The sequence below is a fragment of the Falco naumanni genome, chromosome 13, assembly GCF_017639655.2.
Source record: "Falco naumanni isolate bFalNau1 chromosome 13, bFalNau1.pat, whole genome shotgun sequence".
NCBI lineage: Eukaryota > Metazoa > Chordata > Aves > Falconiformes > Falconidae > Falco > Falco naumanni.
The window spans coordinates 11,687,212-11,714,311 of NC_054066.1; the positions used below are offsets into that span (position 1 = coordinate 11,687,212).

At 41.3% G+C, this 27,100-nt stretch overlaps 1 protein-coding gene across 11 annotated transcripts; it reads left to right on the forward strand.

Annotated features, from left to right (window-relative positions):
* Positions 1–1,650: 1,650 nt before the first annotated feature.
* Positions 1,651–27,095, forward strand: MFF (mitochondrial fission factor). 11 transcript variants are annotated; one of them, XM_040612501.1, is made up of 10 exons: positions 1,651–1,899; positions 7,691–7,908; positions 8,802–8,974; positions 9,613–9,701; positions 13,671–13,745; positions 17,296–17,454; positions 19,832–19,849; positions 23,190–23,252; positions 25,990–26,074; positions 26,439–27,095. In XM_040612501.1, the coding sequence occupies exons 2-10, from the start codon at positions 7,692–7,694 to the stop codon at positions 26,568–26,570; spliced, it is 1,011 nt and encodes a 336-aa protein (XP_040468435.1). In that variant the 5' UTR covers positions 1,651–1,899; position 7,691; the 3' UTR covers positions 26,571–27,095. The 11 variants fall into 11 exon arrangements, with proteins under 11 accessions (XP_040468435.1, XP_040468434.1, XP_040468436.1 ...); XM_040612500.1 differs by lacking the exon at positions 1,651–1,899 and adding an exon at positions 2,469–2,697; XM_040612502.1 differs by lacking the exons at positions 1,651–1,899; positions 19,832–19,849 and adding an exon at positions 2,470–2,697.
* Positions 27,096–27,100: the final 5 nt, after the last annotated feature.

Genomic DNA, 27,100 nt, shown 5'->3' on the forward strand with positions numbered 1-27,100 from the left:
GCATTCATTCATGTTTTCTGCTGGATTCATATGCACAAAGCGCAGGTGGGTGGCAAGTTGCTGTTGACAGAAATAGTATGAAAGGAAGAGTTGTGATTACACTAAAGAAAAACTAGGAAGAGCGCCCTGCCCAGCATGCCCCCTCCGTACGCAGGTGCTGCGTGCAAGCTCCATCCGGGCCTTGCCTGAGCTCTGCTGTAGGTGGGCTTGTGTCCAGCCCCCTCCCATGCTGTTCCCAAATTCTTCACTTGCCTTTGGCCTGGCATCTGACTTGTCACCCTGCATCTGCCTGACAGTTGCTGGACAGTCCACAGAACCTTTAATGTCACCAGCCCAGCTCTGTGTTGCTGTGCCCAGTATGGTGGGACTGTGCCCTTGCTGGAGAGATCACTGCCCTGCCGAGGCTGGGGTTGCCTTCCTCTGCGGAAGGAAGCCACGCTTGCAGCTTGCTGGGAAATACTCACAGCTGGCCTAGGAAACCCTGTAACCCCAGGTGCAGGAAAGGAAAGGAAGTCAAAACCTGTTAAAAACTAGTTTTTCTAGTAGGACTTGTAGTGTTTCCTCAGTCAGAAGGCAGTACCCAGAGGTATTCTGTAACTGCACCCAGACAAACAAGCAGGTTCTGTGCAGCAGAGAGAAAAGGGTACCTAAGATTGTTAAGATTTCAGTGTGAAAATAAGTAAGACTTATCTGAAAATCAAACTGATACAAGTGTTGTCTGCAACATTGTTGAGGATAGCCTTTCAAATCACTGAAGAAAATCAAGGGTATCTGCAGAGATCTGAAAACGGTCAAAGAAAATAATTTGTGCAGGGACTTCCTGAAAGGGATGAGAGTACAGCTAGGGTACAACCTGATGCAGTCCTTTTTGAGATTTGACAGAATACAGGGGTAATTTATAACATCATACTGCACTAGAAATCACCAGCAGGGCTCTCCTGGAGAATTTCCTATAGAATAGTAGAACTGAGGTGGTCTGTGGCCACTTTTATTGGGTGACTGCTCAACTGATGAACAGTCATATATTCAACGGAATAAAAATAGTTACATAACTGATCGCAATATAAAATTATATATGTGGAATCCTGGGAGACAGACCATATTTCTACTGTACTTCAAGAATCAGGTTTTAGACTTGTTACTGTTTGGTTGGGGGGGGGGGGGGGGGAACTGGCAAAACTGAGGAGGAATCTTGTACAGAATGATGGGGATTGCCTGGTAGGATGTGTTCAGGCCAAAATTTGTGTTTCAAGGAAGCCAAATGTAAGATAACATATCTAAAAGCAAATAAGGTAAACTTCTCACGTTAAACAACTTTTATTTTTATCTAGTAACAGATCGTATTTCAGACCACTTGCCTCTGTAAAACAGTGCCGTTTGTATCCATAAGGAGCTGAATTAGCAAGATGTGGGCCTTGGATCAATATATGCTTCAATACTTCTGACATCGCTACTTATTTTGACCTCCAAAACATTGCTGTGACTATAAATCAAAACACAGGGCAAGCTCAGAGGCTACTTTCCTTAAAAAATTATCTGCTACATAGAATAGCATTCTTAGTTGGGGGGGGCGGGGGGAATGGAATTGGTGAATTGGTAAATTGATAGTTATCTTATCACAAGGGTGCAGCTGCTCTTCCATGGCCTGTGCTGTGAGCGAGAGCCAGTTTCAGGAAGGGTCGGGGTCACCTAACGGGGCCTTTGGAAGTGTTTCACCGCCATGAGGTGCTGCGCTGCGGGCAGAGCTGGTGTGCAAACCGGGCTTAAGTCGAGCAGGAAAGAGATCCCCGTCAACTGGATTTGGTGAAAAGCTTCATGTAACGCTAACGGGGGGCGGAGGGACGGGACGACTGACATAGGAAAGGCACCCCTCAACAGGACGGTGAAGTTCACCAGCCGGCAAGAGCTGAAGCAGCAGCCGAGTTTTTTGAGGCGTGCAGTTGCCTCAGTGACAGCCGACACGGTGCCCTGCAGCACCTCTTCTTTCAAGGCCGTTCGCCCGCGCGCAGCCGGGCTGCATTTCCCACCCACCCAGCACAGAACCAGGTCCCCGCGCTTCACCTTACACAGCGCGTTACCCCGCCACAGCGCGAAGCTGGAGCAGAGAAGCGCTGCCCCTCGGCACCGACGCCCACGGGCCGGCGGGAGCGGCAGGAGGCGCCGGCTTCCCCTTGGGCACCGCCGGTTGCTGCGAGGGAGGCACTAGGCCCCAGCCCCGGGCCGGGCAGCGCGGGCGGCCGCCCCCGCGCAGCCAGAGGGACAGGCCCGGCCCTGCGCCGCTGCCGGCCGCGCTCCGCACGGGAAGCGGGACCGGCCGCCCCCTCCCTCCGGCCCGCGGGTCGCCGTGACAGCGGCGCCGCTTGCCAAGCACCCCGGCCCCGCGGTCACCTTGCGCCACCCCCCCCCCCCGCCCCGGAACGGCCCCGCGCGCGTCAGGCACCCGCGCGCGCCGCTTCCGCCCTCCCCCGGTCACGTGACGCGCTGCCCGGCCCGGCAGTCCTTACGGGAGCCCGATGGGGCCGAGGCGGCCGCGTTCTGCGTCTTACCGGAGGAGCGGGGCCGGGGCGCGGCGCGCCGCTTAACGCCCGCCGCCCGCCGGAGGCAGCGCCAGGGCCCGCAGCGCGGCAGGAGCGGCCCGGTCGGGGCGGGCAGGGCTGGGCTGGGCTGGGCTCGCCCGCCGCCTCCCCGCCGCTCTGGGTGAGTACGGGCCGCCGGGGCCTGGCGGCAGCGTCCCCGGTTGTCCCAGGGGAGCCTGGCCTGGGCGCGGGGCGCGGGCCCGCCCTTCGCAGCCGCCGTCCCCTCAGGCTGGGCCCCCGCGCCGCCGTCCGTCCCGCCGCGTCTCCTCACGGCCGCGCTCGCCCCCGCCGCCGGCCCCCTCCCGCCCGCCCCGCGCTCCCCGGGGCTCGGCGCTGCCAGCCCCCCGCCCCGCCTGGGCTGCCTCTTCGCCTCCCCGCGCCCCCTGGCCGGCCGCCGCTGCCCGCCGCTGCCGGGAGCCGCTGCCCGTTCCCGGCGCGCCCGGCTCCCGTCCCAGCGCCCGGCTGGAAGCGTTCCCGTGCCGGGGCAGCTCCGCAGACTCGGCCCCGGGGCCCTCCCGCCCCTCCGCTGGCCAGGGCTGCTGCCGCGGCGCGGTGGGTGTTCGGGTGTTCCAGGGCTGTTCCAATGGCTGGCGGCCTGTGACAGCTTTTTTCTTCCTCCCCACGTTTCCGCTATTTTTTCCTATTAAAAAGAAAAGGTATTTTGCATTAAATCTCCAGCTGGAGTAAAACAAACTTGAAAGAATGCAGCCTTTAGTGTTTTGTGATCCCCTAGCCTTGTTCATGTATAATAGATAGGCTTTTGTGCATGTCATCCTTGCGCTAAAGAGAGGGGGTAATGTATTTTAAAAGTTCAGCACGTGTGACTGTGCCAAGCAGAACAGCTTTCAGTGTTTAACCTACGCTCACTTGTCCTTTCCTTCAAACCATTCCATTAGTGCTGTGCTATTTCACAGCCTCTGATGCTGCATGCCTCTGGAATATATGTTTGACATCTTTAGGGTTCCATAACAGGGTCCTTTGGGTCCTATAATACCCATCCTTAACTTTGCTTTAAGTCCCCCTGTCCCCCTTTTTACTTGGCAGAAGGCTGTCTTGACACTTGCCAAAGCAGCACCTGGTAGCTGCTGTGTGCTTCAACAGACCAGCTGTAAAGTAGCCATGTGGGGAGCAAACAGTAATAATGTAGCTGGAGAAGTTACAAGGGATTCCCTGAAGGTTGTAAAACCTGCTCTGAACTCTTGTGCTGGCACAGCTGTACTGTTACCAGTACTCATCTTCACGTATATCAGATTAACGCAGTCATGTGCACTGTGCACAACATTCCCGATTGCAGCACAGATATGGCCGATGTCTGATTCCTGCCAGAATGCTGACAAAAAGGCATCCTTCAGCTTCGTAATTGTTGCTTCATTGCCATCTCTTCTGTTGATGCTCTTGTCAAGGGGAGGGAGATGGAGGTACCCCTGTGGCTTTCTGAACATGTATCATTCACCTTCTATAACTTCTCTTACTCTCTCTTCCCTTGTCCTCTGGATTTTCTCTTTCCGTTTTTGTTACTTGCCACTCATGCTCATTTGTGCTTCAGCTGCTCTCTGTCCTTTATTTGTCCTGTATTTGTGATTGTATTATTATTGTCTCGTCATTCTCAGACTTCTTTTCTGTTCTCAGCCCTCAGCCCTACTAAGTTCTGTAAATACCAATTCTTCCTTCTCCCTGATTTATTATTAATGTCTTCTGTAAAATGCTTCGTGTAACAAGAACATTACAGAAACAATTCTGATTTCTGTTCTCTTTAAATAGTTGGAGATTTTCTTAACAAGCTCCTTAAATATTTAAAGTTTTCTGTTGCTGAAATCTCACTGTTTCTTGCTTTGCTTTTCGCTTGTAAAAAGGGATGAAAATTGAAATCACTTTGACAGAAAATACGATTATTAAAGACCCAAAGTAGATGAGATGTAGGCAAGAGTAGGAAGACGTGGAGGTATTGCATCTATAGCTCCTTGGCTATAGTACAGCTAAAACCCACACAAGTGCTATCTAATTTATAAAGTGGCTGTTCTAGTGCTCTTCTTTTTTGAGTGTGTGTTACCTTACAGCTGAAAGGCAGTTGTCCTGCAGACTTACGTACAAAAGCAATGCCAAACTTCAGGGATGCTGTGGTATAAACACTGCTGCAGTGTAGCGATACTTGATTGCAAAAATTAGAGCCATACAGGTTTTTCAAAATGGGAAAGTGAACAAGTGAAACACCTTTTGTCAATTCTTGTGAGCAATAACTGTTCTTTAAGCTGCAGCCAGTAGATGCTCTGGGTACTTCAAGTTCTTCTTAAAATTCGGTCTCTTTATTGACATGATTTTTACTCCTGTTGATCTGGAAATACTTTACTGATCATAGATTGTGTTTTGAAGTGAACAGCACCTTTTGGAGCATAGAAATGTCAGAAAACTATACTTTGTTCACATCACTGGCTGATCTACCCAGTGTCTTGCAAAAAGGACAAATCTAGCTCGCATGACCAAACATCCGAGACAAAAAAAAACCCAGAGTGTGTATTTCTAATGAAATGAGTTGTTCCAGTTTCTTTCATGGATACATACAAACAGTAAGAATTAATACAGATGTATTAAATCTGCATCACTTCAGGTATTTCCTTTATAACTATTTTTTTGTTTTAAGTTTACATAGAACAATGACCTTCTTGCCTTCTCCCTGACCCCCCGTTCTCTTACTGTGCTACACTGAGACTTCGAGATGAATGAGATTCTTTCATTGACCTGTGGTGACAGAAAGTCCTGAAAATAACACTGAGGATCCCAGGATGGATTGCCAAGTGGATCACATCTTAAATATGCTAAATGCATGCATTTAATACAGGGTTACACAATCCAGGTCCTTCTGTATGTTTCTTTATGTTGTCTGAAGGTTACTATTTAGTGTGAGGTTTTCTTGATAAATATGGGAAGTGTCGCTTCTGTGTGGTGGTGGGAGGAATGGCTCGTGGTCTGTCTCACCTGCCACATACATGGTCTGCACTGAGGCATTTTGTTTGCAAAGTTCAGCATGGTCAGCTTATGAGAACACGCACTCAGCAGCAGACATAGCCCTGATGCCAAAAATAGTAAAAGAATGTAGTTGCAATTATAGTGGCAAAACTTGCCTTTTTGCCAGGATAGATTACTTCATTTAAGGAACTACTTCAAGCAAAACCACTAAAAGATTTCTTGCTAGAGCAGGCTATGCTTCCCAGAGGCAGGTTTGCCAGAAAAACTGCAATTATGTATTGTTATGTACACACACGTATAGAAATATCTCTCAATCCTAGCCCTAAAAATAACAGTTGTCTCAGTCTGAGCTGTTGACGAGGCCCCCCAGCCATAGCTTGGGTGAAAAGTTTCTCACAACCTTGCAGCTGACAGTTTCCTCTGGGAGCTGCTTTCCAGCCCTGCCCCAGCAGCAGCTCCAGGATGTCCCTCTTAACCGAGCCCATAATCACAGTCTCCACCTGAGCCACTGTCATGGTTTAACCCCAGCTGGTAATGAAGCACCATGTGGCCACTTGCTCATTGCTCCCCCACCCCCAGCCACAGGGAAGAGAATTGGAATGTAAGACTCGAGGGTTGAGATAAGAAAAATGTAATAACTGAAATAAAATAAAACCAATACTAGTAGTAGTATCTGTTGCAATGAGAAGAAGAGAAGAATGAAATCCAAAGGGAAGGGAGGAAAGACAACAAGTGATGCACAGTACAGTTGCTGAGCCCCTGCTGACTAATGCCCAGCCAGTCCAGAGCAGCAATTGGCAGTCCCGGTCAATCCCCCCCCCCCCCCCCCCCCCCAGTTTATATGCTGAGCATGATGTTCTATGGTATGGAACATCCCTTTGGCTAGTTCGGGTCAGCTCTCCTGGCTGTGTCCCCTCCCAACTTCTTGTGCCTCTCCAGCCCTGTTGCTGACAGGGCATGAGAAACTGAAAAGTCCTTGACCTAGTATAAATATCACCTAGCAACAGCTAGAACCATCAACATTGTCCTCACACCCAATCCAAAACACAGTCCTGCACCAGCTGCTAAGAAGAAAATTAACTCTCATCCCAGCCAAAGCCAGGACAGCCATCAACAAGGTCCACTAGCTGCTGCCCAGGTCAACAACTTCTCCTAGCTACCCAAGTTACCTTTCCAGCATCAGCAGCCCCTTTTCCAGCCTACCTCTGAGTGCAGCTCTGGGATTTCTTTTTCTCTCAACCGTAAACCTAGCCTCAAAACCCCCGTTTGTCTTTGTTAATGGCTCCCAGCAGTTACAGTATTAGTAAGTCTCTCACAGCCCAGTTTCTCAGAAATTCCCCCACTGATTCATATGAAATTCCCCTCCTTTTCTAGGAAAATGTACATATAAAGTATTGGCAAACCCTTTAAAGTTTAAGTGAAGTCTTGTTCTCGCTCTGCCTGTCTTGTATCTGTTCTGCAGAAGTAAGATTTTCATGTACAGAAAAATTCTGAAGTGAGAAGTTTCCAGAATTGCTTGTGATTGGGAACGAGTTACAAATGTGCTGGGTTTTCAAGCTAATTTGACAGGCTCTTGGTAAGGAGCTTTGTCCCTTGAAGATGGAGTGTGATCTGGGTGGGTGACAGCGAGCAGAAGGCTGCTGCCCAAGCCAGCCTTCTTCAGTTCTGCTACTTCAACACCCAGTTTTGTAGGACTTCACCCATTTTCTCAAGTACCAGTACCCTGCATCTGTGTAAATACAGACCAATAGTTCATGTTTCTTTATCAGTCCCCAATACATCTCCTACATACAAGTCCTTTTTGGTTTGTTGGTTTGGGTTCGTTTCTTTTCCCACCAGCCAGTGCAGGAACAGTACGTTACATGCAGAATGTATGTATGACATCTTTTTGTCACAGCTCAGTTTGAGGACCCTCAGTGCAGCTTGGAGCATTGCCTACAGGGTTACTTTGTTCTTCTGTCATTGTCCTCAACTCTCATCTCCTTGTGACTACCCTTCCTATGAATTTTTTTGTATAATTTGTTTCTCTAAATAAATCTGTTCAGTTAGGATCATTTACCACTTACCTAGTAATCAGAACAGGGTTTCCATGACACAGTTTCTGCTGGTTTCCTATATTGCTGTTACAGCTTTTGGTTTTCTTTTGTCAGAATGAGTGGGGCTGCGTTCCCATCTCCAGCTGCCGAGATGGCAGAAATTAATCGCCTTCAGTATGAAATGGAATACACCGAAGGAATCAGTCAGCGCATGAGGGTCCCAGAAAAACTCAAAGTAGCTCCTCAAAATGCTGACCTTGAGAAGGGCGTCCAAGAAGGATTTCCAAATGCCAGTGTAACTATGCAGGTTCCAGAGCGGATTGTAGTGGCAGGTATGTCTACATCTCAATAAAAAAAAAAAAGGTGAAAATTTAAATTAATTCCCCAAATATCTGGATGAACAAAAATATGTACTGGTACATTTTTAAAAGAAAAACCTGTAGAATGCTTTCTGGTTTTCAAGCAGTTATTGCTTATCAACTTTGACTTAGGAAGTTTCTTAAGCTCTGAAAATGTTTCATGAATAGTTTTGGTAAAGTTTGTAGTGGAGAGAGTTAACAGGTGAATTATGAACAGAAAGTTTAATTGCTGACTTTGCATCCTACTAAAGCACCTCTGGAGCAAAAGAAGTTAATGTTTATTGATTTGCACCTGATTAACGATAACAAGTTTTGGAGATGTACTACATATTAGCCATGCAAAATGTGATTATAATAAGAATGCTAATTACGTTAAGGATCTGTCTATTATTGTGTGAACTCTGTCAATACTTAGTTTAGTATTTATGGTCACGGGCTTTACGGTGGCAGACCTGGAACTGCTGAAGGCCTTACAATTTGCAAAATGTGTGACATGCATATATTTCAAGCTTTGAAAAAGCAACATCCTCACATCCCCAGACACCGTTATTCCTAAACAAGTACACCATACATAGGACTGTGTTTTGAGATTAGAGGTGCCCTCACTTGCAGTAACAGCTGATGTTGCTCAGGATTACTCAGGATCATTGTTCTCAGAGAAACTGTTCAATTAAGTGTCAATTTAATGTGGTCTTTACGAGAGCTTTAACCATAGTTTTTAACATATGAGCTCTGTTAAAGTAAGGTATACTTAATTATTTGGCATAGTCAGGGGAAGTAACTGATGTGATATCTTTTTGAACTTCAGAATTAGCCCTTGGACATTAGAACTGCTTGCTTTCCATTGACAACTGATGTTCTTGCAGGTAATAGTGAAGACATTCCACTTTCCAGACCACCAGACCTTGACCTTCTTCAGTCTACTCCATTCAAACCACTGGCACTGAAAACTCCTCCCCGTGTTATTTCTCTTAGTGATCGACCGCTAGATTTTTTGGACCTAGAAAAACCTCCACAGCAGACACCTCAGAATGAAGAGGCTAGTACTTACTTTGCTTTTTCCTTAGTTGAGAAGCATTCTAATAAAGAAGGTGAAATGACCAATGATTTCTCTACTGTGCTGCAGATCTACTTTAGTTTACAGGTTATCAAAAAACAAACTAAGATTCTTTTAACATGTATCGTTAACCTTTGGAATTCACGGCCAGATGATAGAGCATCACATAGAATTAGTGAGTTTTAACAAAACTCTGAAAACTGTCTTGAAAGAATGGTGTAACATTGGCATCCAGGTGGATGATGGTAATTGACATCTTAAAAGCTGAAAAATATTTATGAAGCTGCATATCCTATAGACTCATAAAATACAGTAGAAATATATTTATCTCTGGTGATAGGAAGTAATATTAAACACAGTATTCAAAATTCTGTTGGTTGATACTTGTGGCATCAGATCACATGAATAGATAACATGACTTCCAATAAGTTTGGACCTTGGTTTTACATGTACCAACATCAGATCCTGTCATCAGTTGTTTTCCTTCTAATCACTGTGGAAACCATGAAAAAGCCTTTCTGTCTGAGGGCAGATCTAACTTACAAATCTCCAGTGCAAGTTATTAGGTGCCTTGTGGAATTCCCTGTCTTCTATCTCCCTCTTTCTCCTTTTTCATGCAGGTCCGCTCAGTGGGAAGACTGAAGAGAGAACGTTCCATGAGCGAAAACGCCACCCGACAGAATGGCCAGCTGGCCCGAAACGATTCCATGTGAGTAGAGCAACAGGGTGCGCTCCAGACACACAACTTTGTTCCTTATCGCCTTGTTATTTGTTTTTTCCAACTAATATTTTGTATGTTGTGGCAACTGCATAATTTTATATATTATAAGGCCAGCATTTTTCTTAATTTCTCTGCTTTTTGTTTAGTGAGGTGACTCACTTGTGAAGTATTTTCTTGCAGTGGATGGGTAGGTGGGAGTGTGTGGGCTCACAGTTGGTTTCACCAGTTACTGTGAATTGTTACTTCAGGAGATTTATCAGATTCTGAGCTGGCATAATATTTCCCCCCCGAATTTTCAGGAAATTGAGTTCTTTGTGCATCTAAATGTTCAGGTTCTCTCACTGTTGATACTGTAATGATTTTCATTCTTAGAAGAAAGAATATACGTATTTCCTCATAGATATTAGAATAAGTAGTTTTCCTTTAGTGGCAGTGTACTCTAATGCATTGGAATCTGTGAGTATATTTCTTAATCTTTTGAGACCAAAATGGCAAGTAGCATTTAGATTTGGAAGCTTCATCTGTTGTTACCATCTGAGGTAGCAATTCTTACAGTGCTTTCTGAAGACATACAGGTCTGTATATTTTTAATAGATATGATAGTCTTTGATTAATCGCAGTTTATTCTGAGTGACATCTTTCCACCTAGCGATAACTGTTTTGGCAATGTAACACTTCAAACTCATATATAAAAGTTCCCTGATACAGCTACTGTAAAGAACACTCCCTTGTCAAAAAGATCTTAGATTTAAGACCTAAAAGATGGAATTAATCTGTCCCAATGTAAATTAAAGCACCATAAACTTAATTTTCTGTATCTAGAGGGAAATAAGTGTATGACCTACTTAGGGTGTACCTATTTTTCATCCAAAATAGATCAAGTTAATTATGTCCTAGAAATGTCTGTTTTCTTCTATTCATGGCAGGGGCAGTAGGAGGTACTACATGTACTATGTATCTGTCTACCTGTTTGTTAGGTTGGCTAAAACTGGTGATGTGTACTTTGATGCATGTTCCAGACGTGTTGTAATTCTCCTTCTCTAGATCTTCTTAGAAATATTGCTGCATATATTCCTCTTCTTACTTAATCAGGTGTTTGGTTCATACAGACTTATAGATTGCAGATGTCTAGGTATTCAAGTCTGCTGAGTCATATATATTCACCGAGCTGGCAAAACTGGATTCATAGCCTTAAGCTCCTGATCAGCTCAGTCTCCAAATGTTCTATCAGTCTGCTAAGTGCCCAGGTTCCCTGTAGTATCAGTCATCCAGTTACGTCCTGTTAGATTACGCTTCAGGAATGGCCTTGGCTTGCCTGTCTCATAGTCTGCACACGATGCGTGCTGGAATAGGTGGTCTTCGTGGGATGGAAGCTGCTTGTGGAAAAGTTCACCCCTTCAGTGTTACCAGCTCTGCTTTGCCAGTCTCTGATGTATTGCACTTAAAGGAAAAACAGATGGTATATGAATTCTTGCCATTTCTTGAAATCACACTGTCCGTGCTGCCCAGGTTAGTTTAGTCTTCTGAAAGTTATGGGCTGTGCCTGCCCAGTCAGCCATCTGGGAAACTGGTAAGATCAGCTCTGACTGGATGTATCCAGTTGCTGTCAGATTTCTCACAAGCATTTGGACTTCTTGAATCTGAAAATCCTAAATCTGCAAAACGCACCTGTGCGCTTTGCTGTTGCTGTTGCTCAGTAGCTACATATAGGATTACTGGTTTTAGATGGTCTGAATATTATTTGCTGTCAGTTTATTAATCTACTATCAATCATTCAGAGGCTTAGCAATAAAATACGCACCTGGAATCCTGTAAATTTTTAAAAAGGATGTGATCAGCAGACATATAACTGGTAGCTTGCGTGACTCAGTTTATCATTTTAGAAAAGCCAGGAAAAGATGACACATCTGGAGATTAGTTTTCTTCTCTTGATGCCCATGCTAGTGCCTGCATAATGTCTATCAGATAAATCAAACTCCCAATGCCAAGCAGTTTCCATTATGAGTGCCTTTTAGGAAAATAATGTAAACTTCAGATTGATCCAGAATCTATTCTCTTTTGTTTGTATGAAAAATAACAGCTAGCTAATACTGAGCCTGCTGTATCTGTGCTCTCTGCTGCCCGCCTGGAAGAAGCTGTCTTTCATCACTGCAGTGTTCCACACTTGCTGACCCACAGCTAACTTATTTTAGTAGAACTTCATTGTCTTTTTCCTCCCAAGTACTTGTTTTCTTACGACAGAAGTTATGCTGTGCCTCATGTATAGATATCTGTTTTGAAATCTCTGGTTCCTAGAAACTGCTTCTTTTTCTGTCGTCGTTGCTTCTTCTGACTCAGTATGAGCCAAAAAAAGATCGCTTTGAACATGCTGTGGCACTCTCCATGATGCTGAGTCTGGCATTTCTCCCTGGTCCAGGTTTTGTCAATCTCCAAGTAGAGAATGTGACTGTGTACCTGGTTAACTCTCAGGAGAATGTTCTGGGAGTTCAGGTTATGAAAACACTATATTCGTGGTGGAACTTGTATAGCTCTCACAAATGCAGGAAAGCCAAACCTTTTGTACTTGATGAAGAAGGTATCTCTTAGCTCTTGTTTCCTCACAGTTTAGGCCCACAGGACATAGACTGAAAACTAAAGAGAAAATACACAATTTTCATGTGAATAAATCCAGAAGTAGTAATTCTAGAAACAAACTTGATAACGTGGCGTTCTGTTTTCACTGGTCGCTACTTAGAGAAGCTACCCATGTGGAAGTGTTACTGTATAGCCCAAAACAAGGCAATACAAGCAAACCAGCCTGCTTGTAAATTATGCTACCTCAGATGGTACCGAGTATCACCTTGTTCAGGGACCGCTATTTCTATTAAAAGCTTCATAGTAAATGTGATGCATGTTTGCTAAGTTTAACTTCCTCATTGATAAATTAGACCATTTAAGTAGATAAATTGTACTACAAATATATTCTATGAACTACAGAAAATGTAATTGTACACCTGTTACCTCATTTATATCACGCTGCAATTTCTTTACCATCTAGAAATACTATTTTTTTCCAGTGCTACAAAAACCTAAGAAACCAGCTGCTCCTAAAGGTCTTATCTCCAGTGTTGCTGGCTAAAAAAAATAATCTTTGTTCTAATTACTGTAATGATACATTGCTACTTCATCAGCACTGGCTTGACTTTTAAGTTCATATGATGTCTAAATAGTTTGCTTATACAGTAACAAATACTATGGTAGTCTAACTTGACAAAGATCAGCTCTTCATTCCTCTGCTTGTGTGACTCCAGTTCATATCTTCAAATAGGAAAGAGAGTCCATGTTTCACTTTAAATATTTAATTCCTATAAAAAAAAATGCCCCCCTCCTTTTTTTTTTTTTTAATGCTTGTTTGCTTGTTTCTCATACCTCCTTGATTCAACCTCCTGATAGACATGATAGTCTGCTCAGATGCCGTGATGAAGACTCCATGGAAGAAGCACACAGAGCACTGCCTTTTAAACCCTCTGTTTTCTAACTAGGACTATAATTCTCCACTTTTAATCTAGGCCACAGTTGTCCTCCTTGGACAAAATGTTCAGATGTAGTGTGCAAAATTCCAGTGCTTGACCTACAAAGTGACAAAATAAAACATTCTGGAATAGATTGTCAGACGGAAGGGAAAGGCATGGCTGAGCTCCCTATCACAGTGTTCTCTACATGGTACAAATAGTTGTTTCTTTTCTGTTGTCTTTCTCTTCTTGTCACCCAGTTGCATGCAGAGACAGATCTGAGAATCTTTCGGGAGTTGGGTTCACTAAAGACAGTAATTTTCAAATGCTTTTTAAAAAGCTGAGACAAGTAGGCACCTGCTTGTACAATAACTACCTATCTGTGTAGCGGTAATGACAGCGCTCTAAATTACAATCCCGCTATTTATAAGGATGCTTACTTAAGAGATTACAATTATTATTCAAGGTGGCACAGATCAGATACTGTCCCAAGAAATAAAATGCCACGGTTCCAGTCACCTCTTTCGACTAAGGACTGCACGTAAGCCTAAATGTTACCTGGTATATGAAAATCAAGAGTGTGTTTAATTATGTAGCTCTCTGCAATACTAATTTTCTGACTAAATATCTGTAGCTTAGAATATAAAATTTGAAACAGCCTTTGCTACTCTGAATGTCTGATTTCTAATTTTGCTTCAGGGTTTCTCAAACTTGGTCAAATTGTTTCCCTGTGTAAATAACACAGAAAAATACCTGACAGCAAATGAAAGGGACATCGTAAACTAAGAACCGATTTGTAAAGAAAAATGAAATTTCAAAATAGCTTTAGTTTGTTTGATTCTTAGTTCTTTGGCTGTTTTTGAACAGCTGGAGAAACAAAGCTGTTTGTTGACCACTGCCAGCCAATGTTGAAGGCAAGGATTCCACTTCTGCATCGAAAGTCAGCAAACGACCAAGAATGCATGGAAGAGGGAACAGCTTTTAATTTTTTTTCTGCTTCAGCCTTTCCCTTAGAAAAACACATCTCTCTAGAGAATTCAGTTCACAGTTTGAGAAATTCTGTTCTTCATGCAAGTTACGGGGTGAAGGGTGGTGGTGTGCACGTCTTTAATGAGAATACAGTCTTTCTGTGTGGTTGAACTTAGAGTAACCTTAATCAGTTAAATCTCTACCTTTCATTTGCTACTTCCAGAACTGTCAGTCAGAGAAATACCTGAAATAAACCCTGTGTACGTCACAAATGCTTTGAGAAGGTTTAGGGGAACTTACTGCTAAACTAAAAACTCTGCATGTAGTGGAATGTTACTGTGCTCTTCCATAGTATTTTCTGTAATTCCATGTTGCTTGTTTTGGTTTTGGACTCTGCAGTTGACTGGTGTTTGTAACCAGGGAGTGCTCAAATAGGTGGCTGGAGCTGTATATAAGAATTCTTTTCAGAAATTCGAAACAAAATTATACCTAGGACTAAGACCATTTAACTAGAAATGCAGGAGAGAAGGGAGAGAGCCACAATGTGTAATGATAAGTAACCGTACTAAATATTAAAGAATTATCCTTATGTTAGAGATTCTTCTCTTAAGTCATCTTGACTGGTTTATATTCAGTTATTTGCTCCGTAATATTTCTTCTCTATGGTCTCTGACATAGTCCAAAGGACTACCACATGTACAGGACAATAATTTTGAATCCTGAAAAGGGAAAATAGAAGAAAAATTTGGCTTGTTTTTCCTTTTTTTCCCCTCCCATATTCCTTAATCCTGACATTTGAGCCCTTCAAAGAATACTCTCGCTTTCAGACAGAAAGGAAGAGAGAGGTCTTTCTCAAACAATGCACTTTGGAAGGTTATTAAAATTAGCAATAGCTTTTGTGGAGACAGTTTGAGTAATTGCATGTAGCTGTGCAGTTTAGCTCGTATCCAGGAGCAAATAGATTTTAAATAATTAAATAGTTTAAGAAACTAAATAGTCTTTTACATAAGAATTAAATAATGTCTTAAAATGAATGAAGTGATCTCTTGAAACTGCCTTTTCTTACAAGCCACCTTGAAAATGACAAGCATAAAGTAGTTCAGAGTCTAGACCACTGGGTTAGGAATTACCTAGTTGTGAAGTCTGCCTTGATTTTTTCCTTATTATGTACACTTCCCATTTAATCAGCACATGTAACGTCCTTCTAGAGAATTTAGCACAGTTTTAGTTAAATAGTTTCTTAGGACTTTTTTCGGTATCTACAGAAAATTTGTATGCAAATAACATTACTGTGGTATGCATAGTAATATCATTCTGGACAGCAGGAGTTCCACAAGATCTTCTAGATTGCAATATGTCTAAATACTGTTTGTTACCTTTTTTTTAAGCTGTCTTTCAGCCTATGCCATAAATCTCTGAAGTGATTTATTAGGAAATTTTAGGAAATGTATTAGGAAATGAAGGAAAAATTACTTTTAATGTAAAACATACTACAAGTTCAAGCCTGCAGCTCTTCCCTCATTTGCTTCAAGCCAGCAAATCCACAAAGGAGCAGAAATTCTCACAAATTCCCTTTAGTGGCAATATTTCCATACTTGCCCCTGCTTCTGGATATTTTTCTAGTGAACATTGCTATTTCCACTGCAACGTAAGAGTAATAGGTGTGGGTGTGACCACTACCATTGATTGCAAAGTAGAAGTCATTGTAAGTATGAGAAAGATGGATTCTACAAGTCTTGGAGAATGATTAAAGCTGTAAAGAAGCGGCACAGGTGTTCCTCCTCCCTTTTACTTTCTCTTGTCCAAATGTACTCTACAGGAGCATGAAACAATACCTGCAGTTCAGGTAATAATGAATGACCAGTATCAGTTAAACACCAGCCACTGCTCTCTTTGCAAGTCTTTTGAAGCACAGGATGGCTGAACTCTTGTGTGGGTGAAGTGGCATCCATGTAATGTGCTTTGACTCTGCCTTTTCAATTGAATTCTCTTTCTTACTCAATTTTGTGATCTTAGTGCCGGCCAGTTACAGAGCAACTATATTCAAAATAAGAGCATCCATAGAATTACAACCCATCTAGACATTATCTAAATAGCAAACCAGCTTCTAAGCACTCAGCCAGTAATGCTTTGCTTGATTTCTTAAAAATGCCAAAGGCAGGAAGATTGGCATTCTAAATCCAAAAAGTGTTGGATCAAAGCACAAGTGGCAAGGAAATGTGTTGAATGATGGATGCTAATCATGGAATAAAAACTGTCCCAAGATTTAAAGTGTACAGTGACTCACACTGCATTTGCATTTGTGTTAATATTTACAAGTAAATTGATATGAATTACTTCCTATTAAAAAAGCATCTTGCCTTTAATTAAAGTTTCTGGATTAAATAAAAAAATATTAAAAATACCTATGTGTGTGAACAAAAATGTGGATAAAGTCAAGTTGAATGTAAAGAAATGTAAGCAAATCAGAGGCAGTTTATCAAAACTAATTTCTGTCTGATAGATATGAGGTTTGTTATAATCCAAACGGTCATGTTTGAGTTTCAAGCCCATGTATTTTAAGTATTATTTTTGCATCATGGTCAAAGAGTCAGATCATGTAATTTGTTGTCACTGGGTTATGAATTCTGTGCTTTTTTTTGGAATTGCTTGCAGTTGCCTTTAAACTTTGTTCACATGCAAATCAAAATACTATCTTGATCTTTAGTCACAGCTTGAAGACAAATTTTTGTTGAAGAGGCTCTGTGTGAGGTTCTTCTTATGGAAAAAGGCTTCTGTTTTGAAAGGAAATTCTGTGTAGGATTTTTTTTAAATGCTGATGCTTGTAAAAACACTTCTCTCATTGATGTCAGTGAGGACTTGGACTTTCTAAAGCTACCTTGTGTAACAGATCAAAACTGGTTTTGGATTTTTACTTGTGTTTATTTCTAAAGAATATACACAAATGTAGCTCATGATCCCTACGGTACTAGAATTTGGGAGTGTTACCTTATAGTGGTGGGAGAAGGGTAAACCAAAAGCAAGCAATAAGCATTTTGGAATGGGGTCTATTTGAAAAGCTTTTTTAATTTAAAATCTGACTATAGTATTTCTCTCTTCATTTACTATGCTTGTACGAACAGTGTGACACCATCACTGCAACAGGCTCGTGTCTGTCCTCCCAATATGTTACCTGAAGATGGAACTAATCTTTACTCTGCTCGTGGCATTTTGTCGTTTATCCAGTCTTCCACTCGTAGGGCTTACCAGCAGGTCTTGGATGTGCTGGATGAAAACCGCAGGTGATTGGTTGTCACTGATTCTGCCAGCTTTTGCTGCCTTTTTTTTTTTCCCTTCTTTTCTCCTTTTTAGTGGAGTTTGGTTTCTGTTTATGAAATAATGAGATGAAATTATTTGCTTTTGCTTTCCTTTGCTTTCACTATTCATAAGCAATTTAATTGTCCAAAATTCACATTTCAAAATGCTTCTGTTTCAGTCAAATATAGCATTGTTTTGGTTTCCTTCCAAGTAAAAAAATAGGAAGTGTTCCCAGATTATCAGTGTTTTCTGCAATTAATACTTGACCCTGAGCCTGCAAACTTACTAGCCTCGTCTCCTGCTTTTCTGTCGGTGAGCAGTGGTGCAAATCAATAAGATTGGGCTGATGTTGTCATAAAACATTAAAACAAATGTCCAGAAACAGGGTAGAATACGATGCAAGGCATTGCAGACACTGCTTTTGATAAAACATGTCAAGACTTTAGGCTGTTTCAGTTTATACTGGGAATAGTCTCTGGTTGATACATGACTGCTGGTGACCACTTTGCTGGATGCTGAGAGCAAGAAAGGCAATGTATACCAAGAAGCTGGTTGCTCCTCTGATTAATGCTGTCTCTGTTTTTATGGAGAAGTTGATAGTTTGAGAGGTAATGAGCCAAAACAATCCTCGGGGCAATCATTGTATGGTATTTCCATTCTCATCGGTGGAGTTCTGCCCACTTGATGTATCCATGGACTGTGTCGATTTGGCACTTCTAAGCGTTACAAGAACGGCATGTCTAACGCTATAGAAACATTCATAAAGACTAGTAATAGCAAGGTTAATTTGCCAAAAGCAATTTTCATTTCAATAGTATGCTAGCACAGAGGTTCAGGTAAAAATTGCACACAGTTAGTCTCTAGTGTAGGGCTAGCAGAGACCTCTGGGGTTTGCCAAGAGGTCCAATTAGAGGAGATAATTGGCAAGAACACTGGGAGAAACTGCACGTTCCTCCTGCAGCCCTTCAGGGTGGCTTGTGTGAGCAAGTTCTTTGAAATTTGCCACCTGCCTCTGGCTGCGAATATCCCAGCAGCACTCTTAATGTTTTGTAGTGTGAAGTTAAATGATTTGCTTTCTAGTTGTTTCGGTAATAGAATGTGACTCTCAAGCCAATCTTATTGTGAATGTCTGTGTGTTTGCCGTCACCTTCCGAACTGGCACCTCCTGTAGCTCACCATGTTTGCTGACCTGACAATATATAAATGCCCATATTAATATGCCTGAATTGTAGAGAACTCCAGTCTTCCTGGCTTTTGTGTTCTTAAACTGGGACTTAAAAAATCAATCAAACAAACAAAAAAACCGAAAAGAAATTAGCTGCATAATTTCCCTTGAAATTCTGCAAATTGGGTACTTAACCCTGACTTAATCCTATGAAATTTCAGGCTGTAGCTGTTAAAATTTTGATGCCTGTCAACAGCTGGACAGCAATGCCTTTTTTCCATGTCAGTTTTAAAACCCAGATGGAGTTACAAGGTTTTTTTGTTTTACAAAATTGAAGCTCCCAGATAAGGAGGAATTCTGCTGTCTGTGAATAATAGCACTTACGGATACTTTGCCAAGAGTCCTTGTTAAAATATAGACTGAAATTCTAGCTCTTTCCCCCGTCTGCAGCGAAAGTAGCAGGTTGTATTCCTGGTTTCCATTAGGCAAGTTCTTGCCCATGTTTTCTTGGATTCTGGAAAATACACACATATGCATACATGCACTTTCAACTTGCTTAAATTATCAGAAAATTTCTAGGGTTCTGAATCCTTCAAAAGCTGCATTATTCTTCCTGGTTTGGGTTGATTTTTGAGGTGTCCTTAGTGAACTTGCTAGAAGAAATGGGAAACCTGTTTCTAGTCACCTGTGAACAAATAGATGCCAAAATAATGAACCTGTCAAGAAGGTGAAAGTGTATTCTTTGTGGCTGGGTTTTAGATACCCATCATTGCTCTACAGCTGGCGTAGGAATGTGAAATTTGGATGATCCACTTGCATGGTTGCAAAATATTGTTCATTTTAAATTGCTGCAAACCTGCACTCTGTTCTTTTGCTCTGTGTAATGCGCTTTCTATCTTAAAACCTTCTCTCTTTTAATATTTTATGCTTAATACTAGAAGAGATCTTTTAAAATGAACAAGATCTGACTATGTATTACTCACTGGAAATATTTTTAACATGTTTCATGGCTTGCCTTTCTTTTTTTTCCCCCTCAAAATATTTTCCAATCTACGAAAACTGCTAACGGTAGGTGCTGATGGTACTGCTGCAGATAATGAATTATGCCAGCACTGCTCGCATAATAGGTTATTTAAATGGGCAACATTTTAATTATCACTGTTTACACTGTCTGTTTACTCTTGCATTTCCTTCAGCTTGGACGAGGACAATAGGTCAGTTTTGTTTCCCAGTTCTAACCATTTTTCTGTTTCAATTTCTGTCAAGTGACTGTAGGGCCTGTACCTAGTGTCTTTTAAAAGACTGATCTTTTATGCTCTGGGCAAAAAACACCCAGAACACCCCTGCCCAAAAAAAAACCCCAACAACCTGCATTTAAGGAGATTTTAGTGCTGTCTTAAACGCAGGAAAAAAGGCAATTTCATATCTGAATAGAGTTGTGTTGAAATCTGTGCTTTATCTGAACTGTTCTTCATCTCTTGGGTCAATACTTTTGGGTCAGTGCCTTTTTATTTAGGGTAAAAACGTATGGAAACTTACTGCTATTTCCTTTAATCAGAATAGCCCTTTCTAACAAACTTCACCCATATAATCATATCCTGAGGTGCTACGAGATCACTTTTTACACTGAGCAAGTTAATGATATTTTTCATGGTAGAAATAAAATGGGATGTGAGTTAAGACCTTTGAAGAGGGCTACATATAACTTCAGATTGGAATAATATAGTTCAGAAGAAAATTAAATAGGTCTGCAAATATGTAGGAGCCTGGGCAAAGCAGTAGCCTATCGCTTTATGGAAGTAACCGCTCACAACACTGAGACAAGCAAGGAAAGCAGTTTTCCTCTGGTCACCGGTTCTTCAATGCCCCAGTCCTTTCTGTCCTTTGGAAGCTGAGCTGCGTACCCAGTTTATGCCCAGAACATGTCCATAAAGTCCTGGTGCCCATTCTTACGGCCTTTCCGAGATTTCCAGAGGTGTTTTAAAGTGCAGTGAGAGGTGAACGAACACAGCTGCTTTCTCTGCTGCACAAAGAGCACAGCTGTTTTCTCTGCCTCCGTCCCCTGGGTGCACGCACGGAAATGATGGAAGCTGGACCCAGATGCCTAGATAGTCCACATCTTGTTGTTTTCCTCCCAGACCACGTGTTTACGATCATCGTTACTGTGGTATTTCCATTGCATGCTCTGTTCTAAGCAGCGGAAGGCAGACCAGATTCCTTTGGTCACCGCCTTATTGCCTGTTTTCCCACTGTCATTAAATTGTATTACTGTGCATTCCCTTCGTGTTTCAGGCTGCCGCTGTATTTGCAGTGAAATAGTTAAGAGCTGAGTATACTTGACCTCAGAGTTACGGCTTCTTCTGATCATGTGTTAATGTTTAGGATGGAATTGGCAGCAGAAGCCAGAAAATTCAAAGTTTAAATGTGCTCTTACTCAGTTTTTTAAAGGCGGCCATGTATTTAATAGCTTAACTATATTACACTTGTGCATTCTGTATTTACCAAAACACTTGCTGCTGATTTTGGGTGATCTCAGTTTTGAGGCCACTGTGATCTATATAATGAATTTTTTTGTTGATGTATAAAACCAAGCAAGTAAAAAGTGTGGGAGAGGCAGGGTGATCCTTTTGGGTCCACCTGTAATGAAACAAGATGTGAACTGCAGAGAAAAGGAAGAAATCATGTGCAGCTTCTTAACAGCCTGGCTGTGTTGGGAAGTGGGATTAAAGACCTGCCTTTAGTTTGGATTAAGTTCCTGATTTGCATAGATCCCAGAGTGCTCCAGGTTTTTTCCTTGCTGCAGCCCTCAGCTACCTCCAAGCCCCAGGCTTTCCTTGCGAAGGGTAGTGTGAATTAGTTAGTTTTGATTAGTTCTACAACAGCTAGAAAACTTTGCTTGCTGCAAATACCACAGAGGCCAAGAGTTCAGAGAGCGTTTGAGACCTGTGATTCTCATTACACAAAATCCAAATGTCAGATGGCGTGGGAAGTGCCTGCTGGCACAGTGGATACTGACAAGCTGGTGTTCACATGTCTGCCCATTAATTAATTAAAAGGTGACCTGTGTGCACCATGAAATTGTGACCTTTTCCATAGCTGCTCTTTGCTGGGTTTCTTATACTTTCTCAAAGTATTTAGTTCTAGCATCTGACAGACAAGACTTTAGACTAGTTGAATTATTTCTCTGATTAAAAAATAGGAATACCTTCTTTGATAACTTTCTGCAAGGCCTTACACATTTAGGTAAGAATATTCTTTGCTTGTATGTACGGGGAATGGGGGTTTCTGTTTTGTAAAACACATCATGCTGGCTTATTTTATGTGCTAGATGGAAGAACACTGTGGTATGCACTTAGGATGCCGATTACAGTAGGACCCAGTCCCAGTAAGTATTGTACTGGGTAGCAGAGTTTGCTAAGGCTCCTAGATCCTGATCCTAAATGAAACACCAATGGTTGTGATATTTTTGTATGGTTCTTGCTCATTTTCAGGCCAAGCCACAGTGATCTCCCAGCCACCTCAGCACCAAGTCTCCGCCTCCTACATGTACTGCTGTAAAGATCTTCACACCTAGATTCTCTTTGTCTTTAATTTTATAGCCTGTAGTATACATGGGTTAAATGCATGGTACGAGTACCTCCTGTTGGCATTGGGAAAATGGAAGAAACTGAAAAAAAGGTTTCAGGCTCTTGAACAGGGTATTACACATCACAGATGTGGAGCACTAATGCCTCATTAGCAGAAGTACTGAAAACACATAGTACCAGCTTTGTCAGACGGTACTGCTGGTATTCGTGTCTTCTGTAAACTGGGACACAGTAACTGCTTATTGCAAAGTTAATGTATGTTATGTAGTTGCAGCAACTTAAAAAGCTCTACCTTTTCTTCCTTTCTGCCGAGAAAGAACAAAAAACAAAAAAAAAAAAAAAAGAAATTGAAAAAGCAGCACTTGTAAGGATGTTCATATCATCTACTTGAACATTTTAGTCACTTCTTCCTGGAGTGATCTACCTCTCTTTGGACTTGATATGGTCCTTAGGCTACTAGCCCGGGTTTTCTGAATTACAGCTAGGATAGATGTATAAAGACAAGACAAACCTACCTTTTCCCTAGATGGAGGAGAGGATGATTTAAAAGGCTTTTATAAGTATGTGTAGATACATATTTTTTTTCTCCCATTGTTGTTGGGTGGACTGTTTGTTTTTGGGAGGAGTTGTTTTTTTTTCAAACCTGAAGTTTCCCATGGTTATTTTATAAAGCAAATAACCTCTGCCCAAATCTCTGTTCCAGCAGTTTGTCTCCCATAATTGAAGCTTTATCATGAAAAATTTGCCTGCATGTCCTAGCTGAGTAAACGTTAAGAATTGATTAATTTAGAATAAAAGAAATACAAAGTGCAATGTACAATAAAATAAATAGGTATTTATTGCATTGAAACATTATACAATATACGTGGAAGTATTTTGATGCTCCTTTTTTCTGTGTGTTTTACCTTTTATCTCTGTCATTTCCTGTTTCTGTCTTGTGCTTTCTGTCTGCAAAACCCTGCTGTAGGCCAGTGTTGCGTGGTGGGTCAGCTGCTACCACTTCCTCTAACCCTCATCACGACAACACCAGGTAAAGAGTATTTTTTTGTTAGTCATGATCCACTAATTTAGATTCTGAAATCCAGGCTTCTGTTTCCCTATTTCCAGTGTCCTTATTTTAAAACACAATGCTCATTTCTATCCTCCCTCTCAACTCTTGAGAGGCTTTTATTTCTTACCCATCCAAGTCACCTGCAAAGACCCTACTTGTCTAATAGATACAACGTGCTGCAGCATTCTGACTCAAAGTGATGTGTGCAGGGAGGCTTTTAAATTACATTAGAAGTATACTTCAAGTATTTTCTATTTAGTAGTAAGTTTGTATTTTTATTGCTAGAAAATTTGGCCTTGCATCACCTCGTTTTGCCCAGGTGCTCTTAGTAACGTGCCTGTGATTGTTAGTTGTAGCTGGGTGCCTCTTCACTGCCGTTATCTTGGCAGATTGACGTAGTTTCAGTGGAACTGAATATAAGATTGACACATAATCTCATGGTGAGGATGAAGGAAAAAAACATAGTCCCTTCCACATCTGTCATTCCTCTTTGCCACTACACTTCTGTGTTTTCATCGAAATGAAGATTACGTTTGTGCTTAAGTAGACACTGGATTCAAGCTGGTGATTCTTCCCTAACTCAGGAATTCAGTTTTTGTAATGGTCCAAGAGATTATCTCAAGGGATTTTTTTGCTGGTAGCCCTCTTGATTTAATACCTGCAATGGTTTGAAAGTTGGTAGAGCAGCAGTGATATACTGTGACTTTATGTTAAATTTATGTGACCTGGGAGGGAGGTGTGCCCATCTCACTGAAATGATTAGCTTCTCTGCTTTTCCCAAGAGATGATGAGGAACAATTATGCTGTGATTCTCCTGGAATTTTCTTATTTTTTTTACCATCTACTACAAATAAAATATGGCTACAAAAAGACCCTCCTCAGAAATTTCTTTGGATTTCAGGAGATCTGTAGTAGTAAGGAAAAGCTGATTATTTTTTGTGTGTGTGTGCACGCAAAGCTTCAGACTTTTTTTCAGTAGTAGACATATTCAAATTGTTTTACAATTAACTTAGGTTTATTTTAAAATAACTTGGCTGAGTTAGCAATGTGGGCTTCACAGCACTGAGGAGAATAAAACAACCCAAAATGCAACAGTTTAAATCTTTGTAATATTGCCCAAACTGGAAGAACTACAAGTAGTAAATAGCATAAATTATAGTTAAGTGAATGTTTGAAGTCTCCTCAGAATAAAAATTAATAATATCTTTAATGAAAGAACCTTTTCCTAACAAAAAGAGTTTCCAAAACTTTTTTTCCTTCTCCGTACTGTGTTTTAAAAGCAGCTATGACCCTGTGGACAGACAATTGCTTATTTGACTGTTCCCTTACTAAAAGCTATTTTTATCCTGATCTCACCTAGAGAAGGTTTCCCTCTCCCTGTGTACCCTTCAACCCAAAAATCCACAGATCAAAACGTAATTGGCTTCCTATCTTTTATACAGTGTTGCTCAAGGATCTCATTGTTACCTAAATCCAGACTAACGCAACTCTCATCTAGAGACAGCAATTCTTAATTTAGAAAAAACATATTAATGAACAATGATACAGGGAAAAATTTGATAATTTATCTGTTGGGGTGGGACGAGAATGTTGCTAGAGCTGAGGACGTTCTATAGAACTTTGCTGGAAGTGATGGGGAGCATGCAGTGCAAAATACTGTCTGCACTTCAGTGCGTTCTGCAAGCTTCAGGAATTCTAGTTGGTATTCACAGTAGTCGAAGCTGACTTCTTTAACTGTCATAAAATGCTGAACATTCTTTTAGGTATATTTTGTTGTGAATTCAGTAGCCTTGATATAATTCTGTTCAATTTCCTACGCTGCTTGCAGTAGTTGTTTGTATGTCCTAATGAGAAAGTGAGTCAAAGGGAACTAATATTGGAAACTGAGTTTTTAAGACGGGAAGTGAGAAACTCAGCGGTAGGTGCAGCATCAGGAACTATTTTTACCTATTAGTGGTTAGAAAAGAATCTGGTTAAGAGGTAGCATTTGGATGATCAAAACCATACTTTATGTAGACTTTCTGCCACTCTCCAACTGATAATAAATGTGCCATAATTAATTAACTTGCCCTGGAGTTAGAATAATGCTTTCTCTGAATTGCTACATTAAGAAAACTGAGAGGTGCTCTGGGAACAAACTTTCTCATGCATGCAAGGTTCAGCAAGCAGTGACTCTGCACTAGACTCCTTATTTGCAAGGTTCTCTGCCAGAAGTACTGAGATTAATGTGACTGAGATCATTAATCTCAGTAGGTGTCCACTTGGTATATTTAAGTATATACCAAGCATAAGACACCCAATTCTTTCCAAGTTTTCATTTGGTTATTTCTGATCTGTTGCCAGGTCTCTTGCAACTTTTGCATTTTAGCTCAGGTGATTTTCAGGTTTCATTAATCAATTAAATAACTGGAAGCAGTCTTATGAGAGACCAGGTGACAGCAAGAAGTCTGTCTATGTGGAGAACCTTAAAAAATATTTACGTTAGGAGAGCAATAAACCCAGATGCAAGCAAGAAGTTACCCACTTCATATGAGTCTGTGCTTTATTCAGTTGGGATCCTATTGAAACAGACAACTCTGTAAAAGCTAGGGGAAAAGTTTTATAATTCTTCTCTCCATCACCACCAAAAAATACATCTACTAGAATGCTGATAAAATATGGTACTTGCTTATCTTTGCATGGATGCGACAGCTAAGCTATCTGCCTTATTTGATAGATATGGTCTTTCCAACTTGGATACTACGCTTGATGGAACACCAGACGACATGACAGTGGTAGATGCTGCTTCCTTAAGAAGACAGGTATGTGAAGTATAGCAGTTCATAATATTAAGAAAAAGCTGTAGCAGTAGAATGGAAGAACAGGTTTTCTATGTGGCTGCAAAGGTATCCATAACAGATATGGTGAGGGATCCTCTCTGTACCCCTGCTGGACTGCCCTCACGTATCCTGTATTGTTCTGGGAATCTCGGGAGTCCAACTCCATTTCTGTTCCTGCTTATTAAGACCAGCAAGATCTGATCGTTAGTGACTGAAGATAGAAAGTCAAATTATCAAGTGTTTAAAATCCATCTGTCTGAGATACTAATTTTGTATGGCTATTCAGAAGCTTCTAGAAAGTCTGGCAACTTTTAATGAAGTATTAAAAGCCTTTATTTATTTTTAGATAATCAAACTTAATCGTCGCCTACAACTTCTGGAAGAAGAAAACAAAGAGCGTGCTAAAAGGGAAATGATCATGTATTCGATTACTGTAGCTTTCTGGCTACTCAACAGCTGGCTTTGGTTTCGGCGTTAGACACAGCTCTTGGAAAGATTTAGTAGTTGAAAATACAAACAATTTGCAAAATTCTTTTTCTGTTTCTGAATTGTATGCTGTTTTATAATTCATACACTGGAAACTTCCACCACAGATAAAGGCTATAGAATTGCAGTGTTAAAGGGACACCTTGTTGTTCAGTTATAATGTATTTAATAGATTTGCATTGCAAATACTTGCAGTATCCTCCTTTGCATGCTTCAGTGTAAATACGGATCAGCCGATATGAAGTTTGCTTCATGCAATGTAAGGACAGCAATCTACAGGAATAACCACTGGATGTTTTGTTGTGGTGGGAAGAAAACAAATGGAATGGCTTTGGAAAGAATAGAAAGTAATTTTTATTGTTCTGTTGTTAGATGCAATTAAACGTGATTGCACTAGTTTCTTTTGTCTGAGTAATTTGAGGTGTGCCATATTCAAGGAGTGTGTCTTGTTTCATGAGTATGTTCCTTGTTTAAGCACATGTTCAGGTCAAATAATAAAAGGAATTCTTTGCTAACATGCAG

What these genes read in the sequence shown, in the direction of transcription:
- MFF (XM_040612501.1), top strand. Translation starts at nt 7,692, where the DNA reads ATGAGTGGGGCTGCGTTCCCATCTCCAGCTGCCGAGATGGCAGAAATT. An exon ending in AGAGCGGATTGTAGTGGCAG is followed by an intron (nt 7,909 to 8,801) that starts GTATGTCTACAT and finishes ATGTTCTTGCAG; the next exon opens with GTAATAGTGAAGACATTCCA. An exon ending in AGACACCTCAGAATGAAGAG is followed by an intron (nt 8,975 to 9,612) that starts GCTAGTACTTAC and finishes TTTTTCATGCAG; the next exon opens with GTCCGCTCAGTGGGAAGACT.